This window comes from Salvelinus sp. IW2-2015, linkage group LG3, assembly GCF_002910315.2.
Source record: "Salvelinus sp. IW2-2015 linkage group LG3, ASM291031v2, whole genome shotgun sequence".
NCBI classification, from domain to species: Eukaryota; Metazoa; Chordata; class Actinopteri; order Salmoniformes; family Salmonidae; genus Salvelinus; species Salvelinus sp. IW2-2015.
In genome coordinates this window covers 26,126,004-26,137,969 of record NC_036840.1, presented here as the reverse complement: position 1 = coordinate 26,137,969, position 11,966 = coordinate 26,126,004, and the positions used below count along the sequence as shown (strand labels likewise).

Below are 11,966 nucleotides of genomic sequence, written 5' to 3'. Positions count from 1 at the left end.
ACTCAGTGTGCATGGCCTTGCTATTGAGAAAGGCCTCTGTAGGCAGATCTGGCTCTCAAGAGAAGACAGGCTATGTGCACACTGCCCACACAACGAGGTGGAATCTGACCTGCACTTCCTATCTTCCTGCCAAATGTATGACCATATTAGAGACACATATTTCCCTCAGATTACACAGACACACAAAGAATTTGAAAACAAATCCAATTTTGATAAACTCCCATATCTATTGGGTGAAATACCACAGTGTGCCATCACAGCAGCAAGATGTGTGACATGTCTCCACAAGAAAAGGGCAACCAGTGAAGAACAAACACCATTGTAAATACAACCCATATTTATACTCATTTATTTCCCCTTTTGTACTTTAACTATTTGCACATCGTTACAACACTGTACATAGCCATAATATGACATTTGAAATGTCTCTATTCATTTGAAACTTTTGGGTAATGTTTACTGTTCATTTCTGATTGTTTATTTTATTATCTATTTCACCTGCTTTGGCAAAGTGAACATATGTTTCCGATGCCAATAAAGCCCTTTGAATTGAATTGAGAGCCTGAGATTGAAAGACATAGAGAGAYAGAACGAAAGAGACAGACACAGAGAGACAAACACAGAGAGACAGACACAGAGAGACAGACACAGAGACAAACACAGAGAGACAAACACAGAGAGACATACACAGAGACAGACACAGTGAAACCGACACAGAGAGACCGACACAGAGAGACCGACACAGAGAAACAGACACAGAGAAACAGACACAGAGAGACAAACACAGAGAGACAGACACAGAGAGACAGACACAGAGAGACAGACACAGAGAGACAGACACAGAGAGACAGACACAGAGAAACAGACACAGAGAAACAGACACAGAGAAACAGACACAGAGAGACAAACACAGATAGACAAACAGAGAGACAGACACAGAAAGACAGACATAGAGGCTTTTTCAGGAAGGCAACTAGACTGGGTTTCATGTGTTGGGCTTTGGGTTTGTTTTGACTTGGGCGGTGTTAGAGTTGTACTAGTCTCACCCCTGAGGTCCTCTCCGATGCCCAGGGCCAGTCCATCCTTGGTCCACTGCACAATGCCTGAGTAGTTAAACACAACACAGGACAGAATCACCCTCTGGCCCCGCACAACCGACTGGTCCGCTGGCTCCTGGGAGAAACGCGCTGTCCACACTGGGGTAAGAGAAGGAGGGAGGGGGAGAGAGATGGAGAGAGAGAGAGAAGAGTGCATAAACATGGTTACAAACATCATGTGTTAATGTTACATACACAGCTGTGTTGTTGCTACAGTACATACATACAGCGTCATTATACACAAACTGAGAATTAATACATAAACTGTAGAAGCCAAAGAGGAGCATTTCACTCATTGGAGTTTTTGTGGTAAGATGAGACAGCCTACAAGCTAAATTCTTCTTAATCTACAATGATCTACAATTTCAGATGGTGTGTTTGATATCGTATCTCTTTCTCCTTCAACAGAAGACGAAGATAACACGTTGGAGATGTAGAGGGAGTGCATTAAGATAAAGAAAGATGGAAAGGGATTGAGGGAAAAGTGAGAAAAATAATTGAACAATGGAGGGAGAGAGAGAGGTTGTGAGACTTGAGCTGAGTCAGGAGGAAAAGAGAGGGGAAAGAGAGGAGAGGAGAGGAGAGGAGAGGAGAGGAGAGGAGAGGAGAGGGAGATCACACCCTTAGGATATAACCCACTGGGTCTTACCCCCGTCTCCCAGTCCCTCATGGCTTCCCTTTTCTTAAACCTCTCTTTCTATCTTTGTCTTCTCTTCCATCTCTCTCTCTATCTCGCGTCTAACTACAGTACATGTCATTGTCTCTACTCTACAGGGCTGTTCCAGCTCTCAGTTGAGAGCCACCACAGTTCTTTCTGCAGTATAAAACTGTGCCGTATTCATCTGACGAAGTGTTGTGACTGCTTGTCCAATATGAAAAAGGTTTTGTTCCACAGTACACAACACACAGTAAATAAGCAGCTCATCAAGACGAAGGCCATTAAACGATGAGGGAATTCAAGTTGGATTTGTTTTCTTTCTCTTGTCTACACTATAATGTTGTTGCTACGTGTCCTAGTAAACAATGAAAGAATGGCAATCAAAGTCGCATTTCTCCCATTTATTTGTGTTGTTTCTCTCTCTCTCGCTCTCTGAACGTGGATAGCTGTTATAAATGTATACATATGTTGTATATGAAATGTTTTCATACCGCTTTCTTCTTAAAAAATGTAATAATGACAATCAAGGTCGCACTTATGTCTCACTTTTTGGTGCTGTTTCTCTCTCTTCCCTTCTCACCCTCTCACTCTCGCTCTCTCTGAATGTACTGTATACACACATCATGTTGTATATGTCCTTTTCCCGTACTGCTTTCAATTTATTTTATTTTTTTGTATTTTACCCCCTTTTTCTCCCCAATTTTGTGATATCCAAATGCAATCCAATTACGATCTTGTCTCATCGCTCCAACTCCCCAACGGGCTCGGGAGAGGCGAAGGTCGAGTCATGCGTCATCTGAAACATGACCCGCCAAACCGCGCTCCTTAACACCTGCCCACTTAACCCGGAAGCCAGCTGCACCAATGTGTCGGAGGAAACACTGTTCAACTGACGACCGAAGTCAGCCTGAAGGTGTCCGGCCCCCCACAAGGAGTCGCGATGAGCCAAGTAAAGCCCCTCCCGGCCAAACCCTCACCTAACGCTGGGCCAATCGTGCGCCGCCCTATGGGACTCGCGGTAATGGCCGGTTGTGACACAGCCTGGGATCGAACCCGGGTCTGTAGTGGCGCCTCAGGCACTGCGATGCAGTGCTTTAGATGCTGCGCCACTCGGTAGGCCCAGCCATACTGTTGTCTATTTCCGTGGTCGTCCTCCTTCTCTAGTGGTTGGAGGGGGTTTAGAGCCACACTGTCACAACCCATTTATCATATTAAATATCAGCCCTCTAGCTTGGCTATTTCTCTCTCTCTCTCTCCCCCGTTCCCTCTCTCTCTTACTTCTCCTCCCTCTCTCTCTCTGAACCCTCCAGCTTTCCTCTGTAGGTCCCCATCTCTCTCACTTTCTTAACAACTGGCATATGCCTGCTCAACCCCCCGCCCACGACCCCAAGTCTCTCTCTCTAACTCCCTCCCTATCTTTCTCTTTCTCACGTGTGGACATACTCTAACCCACCCAACCTGATTGCATTTGTGTGATTTAAGGAGGTAGCCTACAATATGCCTGATATCATGAAAAACACAGCCATGTATAAATAATGTCCCGGTCAATAATAGAAAAGCCTTCAGACAGAAACAGAACGTACATTTTTCCAAAGAGAACATAAAACATAATGTAGATAGATACTATCTGCATTTGTATATCTAGCATAGGCCTACTACAAGTCAATCACAGAAAATAGAAAAGATCAGTGGTCCTAGAATTGAGCCCTGTGGCACACCACGTTAAAGAAAATACCGCTCCCAAAGTGACAATATCAATGTGATCCACCATTAGTCCAAATATAAGCTGTGCGATGACCACGAAAACTTCTAAATTAGGGCTCCTACCCAGTCAGATAAAATCAACGTAGCTCACTAGATACGCTATCTAATCTGTTAACTAGAGGTCGACCGATTAATCGGAATGGCCGATTAATTAGGGCCGATTTCAAGTTTTCATAACAATCGGATTTCGGTAATTTTGGACGCCGATTTTATTTTTATTTTTTTATTTTTTATTACACCTTTATTTAACTAGGCAAGTCAGTTAAGAACACATTCTTATTTTCAATGACGGCCTAGGAACGGTGGGTTAACTGCCTTATTCAGGGGCAGAACGACAGATTTTTACCTTGTCAGCTCAGGGATTCAATCTTGCAACCTTATGGTTAACTAGTCCAACGCTCTAACCACCTGTTACGCGAATGCAGTAAGAAGCCAAGGTAAGTTGCTAGCTAGCATTGAACTTATCTTATAAAAAACAATCAATCAATCCTAATCACTAATTATAACTACACATGGTTGATTATATTACTAGTTTATCTAGCGTGTCCTGCATTGCATATAATCGATGCAGTGCGCATTCGCGAAAAAGGACTGTCGTTGCTCCAACGTGTACCTAACCATAAACATCAATGCCTTTCTTAAAATCAATACACATAAGTATATATTTTTAAACCTGCATATTGAGCTAAAAGAAATCCAGGTTAGCAGGCAATATTAACCAGGTGAAATTGTGTCACTTCTCTTGCGTTCATTGCACGCAGAGTCAGGGTATATGCAACAGTTTGGGCCGCCTGTGCAATGTAACAGGAATATTTAGACTTATGGATGCCACCCGTTAGATAAAATACAGAACGGTTCCGTATTTCACCGAAAGAATAAACGTTTTGTTTTTGAGATGATAGTTTCCGGATTCGACCATATTAATGACCTAAGGCTCGTATTTCTGAGTGTTATTATGTTATAATTAAGTCTATGATTTGATAGAGCAGTCTGACTGAGCGATGGTAGGCACCAGCAGGCTCGTAATCATTCATTCAAACAGCACTTTCGTGCGTTTTGCCAGCAGCTCTTCGCAATGCTTCAAGCATTGCGCTGTTTATGACTTCAAGCCTATCAACTCCCGAGATTAGGCTGGTGTAACCGATGTGAAATGGCTAGCTAGTTAGCAGGGTGGGCGCTAATAGCGTTTCAAACGTCACTCGCTCTGAGACTTGGAGTAGTTGTTCCCCTTGCTCTGCATGGGTAACGCTGCTTCGAGGGTGGCTGTTGTCGATGTGTTCCTGGTTCGAGCCCAGGTAGAGGCGAGGAGAGGGATGGAAGCTATACTGTTACGCTGGCAATACTAAAGTGCCTATAAGAACATCCAATAGTCAAAGGTATATGAAATACAAATCGTATAGAGAGAAATAGTCCTATAATTCCTATAATAACTACAACCTAAAAGCTTCTTACCTGGGATATTTGAAGACTCATGTTAAAAGGAACCACCAGCTTTCATATGTTCTCATGTTCTGAGGCAGGAACTTAAACGTTAGCTTTTTTACATGGCCATATTGCAAATTTTACTTTCTTCTCCAAACACTTTGTTTTTGCATTATTTAAACCAAATTGAACCCGTTTCATTATTTATTTGAGGCTAAATTGATTTTATTGATGTATTTTATTAGTTTAAAATAAGTGTTCATTCAGTATTGTTGTAATTGTTATTATTACAAATAAATAAATAAAAATCGGCCGATTTAATCGGTATCGGCTTTTTTTTGGTCCTCCAATAATCGGTATCGGCGATGAAAAATCATAATTGGTCGACTCTAGTGTTAACCTCCTCTGAACCACTGAGATGAGTACTTGTACTCCCTGTTCACCCACGACTGCGTGGCACTAAGCACGCCTCCAACGTCATCATCAAGTTTGCGGATGACAACCTAACAGTGGTAGGTCTTGATCACCAACACTGACCGAGACGGGCCTACAGGAGGAGGTGAGGGCCTCGCGGTGTGCGTGTCAGGAAAATAACCTCATACTCACAACGTTCCAAAAAAAGGAGATGAATTGTGGACTCAGGAAACAGCAGAGGGAGCACCCCCCTATCCACATCGACGGGTCCGTAGTTGGAGAAGGTGGAAAGTTTTAGTTCCTCGGGTTACCAATACGGATAAACTGAACTGTCACCCACACAGACCAGCGTTGTGAAAGAAGGCCAGCAAGCGCTCTTCAACCTCAGGAGGCTGAAGAAATTCGCTTGTCACCAAAAGCACCACAAACTTCTACAGATGCACCAATCGAGAGGCATCCTGTCGGGCTGTATCACCGCCGCTGCGTACGGCAACCTTGCATCCGCCACAATCCGTAGGCTCTCCAGAGGGTATGAGGTCTGCAGAACGCATCACCAGGGGCAAACTACTGCCTCAGGACACCCTACACCACCCGATGTCACAGGAAGCCATAAAGATTCATCAAGGACAACAAACACCCAAGCCACTGCCTGTCACCCCGCTATCATCCAGAAGGCGAGGTCAGTACAGGTGCATCCAAAGCAGGGACCGAGAAGAACCTGGAAAAACCGCTTTCTATCTCAAGGCCATCAGACTGTTTAAACAGCCACCATAACATTTTAGCGGCCGTGCCACCCCCCCCGGCCCACCCCCCCGACCTCCCCCGGCGACTACTGACTCTCCAGCCACTTTTAAATGGGAATTGATGGAAATTATGTTAAAAATGTACACTAGCCACGTTTAAGCAAATGCCACTTAATACAATTTTACATTACCCTACTTTACCCATCTATATGTATAGATCACTGTACTCTAATCATCTACTGCGAATCTTGCCATCTTTATGCAATAGCTGTACACTAAGCCACTTTAAACTATGGCCACTTTATGTTTACATACCCTACAGTACCATCTCCATATGTTATACCGTACTCTATACCATCTACTGCATCTTGCCATGCCGTTCTGTACCACCGACTCATTCATATATCTTATGTACATATACTTATCCGTTTACACTTGTGTGTGTGGTGTAAGGTAGTAGTTGTGGAATTGTTAGGTTGATTACTGTTGGTTTATTACTGCATTGTCGTGTAATCTAGAAGCACAAGCATTTCGCTACACATACTCGCATTAACATCTTGCTAACCATCGTGTATGTGACTAATAATTATTTTGATTTTGATTTGATTTGAGGGCGTAATGCTATGTTCCAACAACAACTAAGGACCAAACAGCCCCAGAGCAGGCAAGGCATCACTCTCGCTACCAAAAACACCACTGGACAAGGCATTCCCTTCACGGTCATTTAAAACCACAAACAAGATCCACAGTGGGAATGCAGACTACACACTGGGACAACAGGGATGTCAGGCTATTTCAATAGCTTGACAAGGAGAGCACAGAGCAGCTTCCCAGATAATGCTTACATTAGTGGTACAACAAAAAAAATACAGATCCTCGCCCAAATCTGTATGGTCTTTTTGTAGGCCTCTTCTCTGTGTATTTCCATACTACTTGCTCATATCATTCTTCAATATGTGAGTGTCTGAGCAGGAGAGAACACGTGAAAAAGCTAGACAAAGAGAGTAGAGAGTAGAGAGAGAGCGAGAGAGAGAGAGAGAGAGAGAGAGAGAGAGAGAGAGAGAGAGAGAGAGAGAGAGAGAGGAAGCTCATGTATTCTTTTATTATGTGGGTTATGCTGCAGTGACAAATTTAGAGTGTCCTGATTTCCTTGAGTCAGTGATCCCCAGATGCCATCGAGAGACTCCGAGTACCCTGACCGCACAAAGACATGGTCACAAAGTACCCTGACCAAGTGCGCGCACGCACACACACACACACACACACACACACACACACACACACAGAGCCCTAATGAAACAAAGACGCACGCATGAACACACACGCGCACAATCGCACACACACGCGCACAATCGCACACACGCGCAAATACATATATGGCCAAACCTTTGCCACACAGACATATGACAACATCCTATACCATGTCTTCACACACACACACACACACACAGTCAAACCCTGACCGGTGACCACATAGAAATAGGACACACACGGTCAAACAAAACATTGACCACATTGGCTGGTGATGATGTGGCCGGATAGAGACATCATGGTCACCAAACTCTATCCACACAGACACTAAGATAAACCAAGCCCTGCTGTCAACATAGCCACACTTGACACACCAAAGCCTGACCACACAGCCAAATAGCACAGAGACCTACAATTAACACCTCTTGTGCCTCACAATCCCATAATCTTAACAACAACATAACATGTTACAGATTTGCCTTCGCTCTGTGTGAAATGTGGTGCTTTGTCTTCTATCACAGTAGGCCTAATCCCAGCCCCCGTGCTAATAAGAACACCATCGAGACAGAATACATGCGCCTTTAATTCCTAGATAGGATGTTCCGCCCCTACCTATCTCACCACACGTACGCGATCAACCTAAAAATCATTTTGGGGGAATTCAAAGTTGTCCTGTCTCCCAAGCAAACAAAAGGCTACAACATGATGCCATGACGTCAGGGCTTTGTCTGATGTGCCTGAAGGAATTGAGTGCATGCTATTAATCCTGTTCAAGCAATAACATTTGATAAAATCACATTTGTATGGATCTGTCAATCAATCTAATGATCTCTATCTGCCTATCTATCCCTGTATTCCTCCCTCTTTCCCTCTGTCCCGCTCTCCCTCTCAGTCCCGCTCTCCCTCTCAGTCCCGCTCTCCCTCTCAGTCCCTCTCCCTCTCAATCCCGCTCTCCCTCTCAGTCCCTCTCTGTCCCCGCGTCTTTCCGTCTCAGTCCCTCCGCTCTCCCTCAGTCCCGCTGCCTCTCAGATCCCGTTCTCTCCTCTCCTCTCAGTCCCGCTCTCCCCTCGGTCCCTCTCTCCCTCTCAGTCCGCTCTCCTCTCAGTCCTCTGCCTCTCAGTCCCTCCTCAGTCCCTCTCTCCTGCTCAGTCCCTCTCTCTCCCTCTCTCCCTCTCAGTCCCGCTCTCCCTCAGTCCCTCTCTCCCTCTCTCCCCCTCTCTTCCTCTCTCCAGTTTAGCCAATCCTGCTCTGTCGTTGGATCACAGACTTGCGTCACCATAGCAACAGCTGACGTCTAAAGTAACTGCCCAAAAAAAGTGTTTTTGTGTATGTGTGTGTGCATGCATGAGGGTGTGTGTGTGTGTCTGTCGAAACCCTCCCTTGTTTCTGATACAACCATTTTCAGCAAAACGTTAATCATGACCTCATCCTCCCTCCACCTATCCAATTAATTGTCCATCTCACTGTCTCWTTCTCGCTCTCTCTATTCCCTTTCAGACCATATTATCCATATTCACTTTTACTATCTTATCTATTCAATGTGGTATTTGTCTCTGTTTCCTATGTGTGGACAGCYGTTGGTGATACTTAAATATCTGAAATASCGAAATGGCAAAACAAGGAGATGGATGGATGACAAAACTGCGATGAAGATGAGGATGATGATGAGGATCGGTTTACGGGTAAGGGCACAATGACAAAGTCAGGAGTGCCACTGTTGCTGCCCGACACCACCTGAGTCTAACTGCCAATAACCGCATGGCAGTATGGTAGACTAGACTGGGTATAACCTACAGAGTATCACCATGGCAATACTGTTATATGGCATAAAGATAGAGGGAGAGAAAAAGGGACCATGTTGCCCTTCAACAAATGAAGGTGACTGGCTAGAGGTGGAGAAGGAACAGGGGGAAGAAAAGGAGAAAGAGAAAGAGGGGAAACTCCTTTCTTTGTCTGATGCATTGTGCTCATTTTTCCCCTCCTCTGTCATCTTCCCTCTCTATCCTCCCCTTGGCAATACTCCTAGACCCCTCTCTTTCCCTGTCCCTTTGTCCCCATGTACCCTCTGTTCCTTTCCTCTCTTTCCCTGTCCCTTTGTCCCCATGTACCCTCTGTTCCTTCCCTCTCTTTCCCTGTCCCTTTGTCACCATGTACCCTCGCGTGCTCCCCCCCCTTTCCCTGTCCCTTTGTCACCATGTACCCTCGCGTGCTTCCCCCCTTTTCTTTGTCTCTTTGTCACCATGTACCCTCGGTTCCTTCCCTCTCTTTCCCTGTCTCTTTGTCCATCATACCTCTTGCGTAATTCCCACGGGTGGTTGTGACACTGTAGACGCATCTGTAGGTTCACGGTTCACAATGGCGGGTCAGGCCCTGTATACTGCTATAACTCCGCTGTATCACGCATTCCACGACAGGCACTATTTCCCGCTGTCATTCACCCGTAGTCCAACGCCTTGTTTGGTACCAACCTACATGGGCCCGGACCTTCACTCCGTTGCCGTGTCACTCTTTAGTCATATCTCTTACATCGTTAACCGAACAAACACGGTCAGTGTGTGATCCTGTTTAATTGTTAGAGGTCCACAGGCCAGCTCTCTCTCTTTCACGCCCAAACCCTTGTGGGTTTTCCGGTGAAGAGTGGTACAGTCCTGGGTTCCCCGCACCACTGTCCCGTCATTTCCAATTATAATTAATGTTCTATGACTGCAAACCGATTATTCCCGATTGCAAAGTGGAGGATCATGTACTATGATAGAGAGAGTGGAGCTAAATATTAATAAGGAAAGACGTGGACACACATCCATCAATTACCACTAAATGAGGACGCATGAGCTATGGGCATGAGAGGGGGATGAGGTTAGAGCATGAGAAGATATTGAAATTAAGAAGAGAGGATAGAGGTAGAGCAAGTTTAGGGACTGGGGAGAGAGAGGTGAATTATTTTATGTCTGAGAGTAGATGCATGTTGCCACTATTGGAACAGACAAAAGGAAAGAAGAGGAATGAACGCTGTTGGGTACATGGTTGACAAAAGGACAGGGAAGGGAGGGGAAAAGCAATAAGTAGACGTGAGGGTACATGGTGGACAAAGGGACAGAGGAAAAAAGGGGAGAGCACGTGCAGGGGAAGTTAGATGTAGCCAAATGAGTTTGAATCAAGGGTACACGAGGGAAAAAATGGGGTGTTGAGAGCACAATCGAGGGTACATGGGACAAAGGGACAGGGAAGTTTAGGGGAGGAGGGAGCCACACGCTGAGGGTAAAATTGCGATGGTGACAAAGGGACAGGGAAGGGGAGGAGCAGCGGAGGGTACATGAGATGCTGGCGGACAAAAATGGGAGCAGGTAGATGAGGTTGGGGAGTAGAATGGGCACGCGAAGGGTACGAGTGTGGACGAGAAGGAGCAGGTTTGAAGGTGGGGGGGAAGCACTGGAGTGGGTAAGTGGTGACAAAGGAGCCTACAGGTGTAATAAACAGGGGAGGAGGGGCACGCGAGCCGGTACCCACTGGGTAAGACTTGAAGGGAACAGGGAAAGATGAGGGCTAGGAGTTCAACTATGCCGAAAAACAGGGGAGGAATAGAGAGGGGAATGATGACCGGAAAGAGGAGGGCAGAATTGACTGAGCATCAGGGATGCATCGTAGGCGAAAGCAATATGGGGTATTTCCTGCGCTTTTTCTTTCTTCCTTTTCATTCCCCTCGATGGGTGTCCTCTGCGGTACCGACCTCTTATGCACTTAGTCACCTTGTCATTTTGTCTAGTAAGGTCAACGAATGAGGTCGCCTTTGGTTTTTTTCTTCTCCTTATATCCCCTATATTCATTTTTATGCATGATAACAGTAATTTTTGTCCTGAATACTATGCGCTGTCGCAAACTCGGATATGGTAGTTTGTATGTATTCCCAGTCTAGTCTGAGTCCGTGTATACTGCTCAATTGTGTCTGGATTATTGGCAGCATTAGCACTGCACGGCTGGGTAGTTCGGGCACATGTTTGGCCAACCTTCAATCAAATAGGTGACGGCTAGAAGGTGGATGAAGGAACAGGGGAAGAAAAAGGAGAAAGAGAAAGAGGGGAAAGTCTCCTTTCTTATGTGATCTGATGCATTGTGCTCATTTTTTTCCCCTCCTCTTTCTCATCTTCCGCTCTCTATCCTCCCCTGTGGCAATACTCGCCTAGATCCCCTCCTTCTTCCCTGCTGTCCCTTATTGTCATTTCATAGTAACCCATCGACGTGCTCGAGTCCCCTTTCCCTGTTCCCCTTTGTCACCATGTTACCCTCTGGTGTCTTTCCCCATTGACTCCTTGTGTCTTCTCGGCTTTCGTGTTACTGCGCCAGTTGCCTCTTTGAAACCATCCCTGTTGGCCCTCTCCTTGTCCCACCAACTGTACAGCGCTCAATGGCCCGTCGCCTCCCCACCTTTCCCTCGTCCCTTTCCCAATCCATGGTACTCCTCGCGATTGCTGCCCCCTTTCCCGTCCGACTTTGTCACTCATGTACCCCGCGTGCCCCACCCCCTTTCCCTGTCCCTTTGCTGGCCACCCTGGTACCAACGCTCTGTGCGCTCCCCCCTTTCCTGTCCCTTCTTGACCAGTGCTTACCGCTCCAACTGCT

General features: G+C 45.9%; 1 protein-coding gene across 1 annotated transcript in view; it reads right to left on the bottom strand.

Moving 5' to 3' along the window:
* Positions 1-11,966, bottom strand: part of kirrel1a (kirre like nephrin family adhesion molecule 1a) — a 53,021-nt gene that overhangs the window by 29,055 nt on the left and 12,000 nt on the right. Inside the window, exon 2 of the mRNA XM_023973126.2 lies at positions 1,047-1,196. Within this exon, the coding sequence (XP_023828894.1) occupies positions 1,047-1,196 (150 nt within the window). The remainder of the gene's footprint in view (positions 1-1,046; positions 1,197-11,966) is intronic.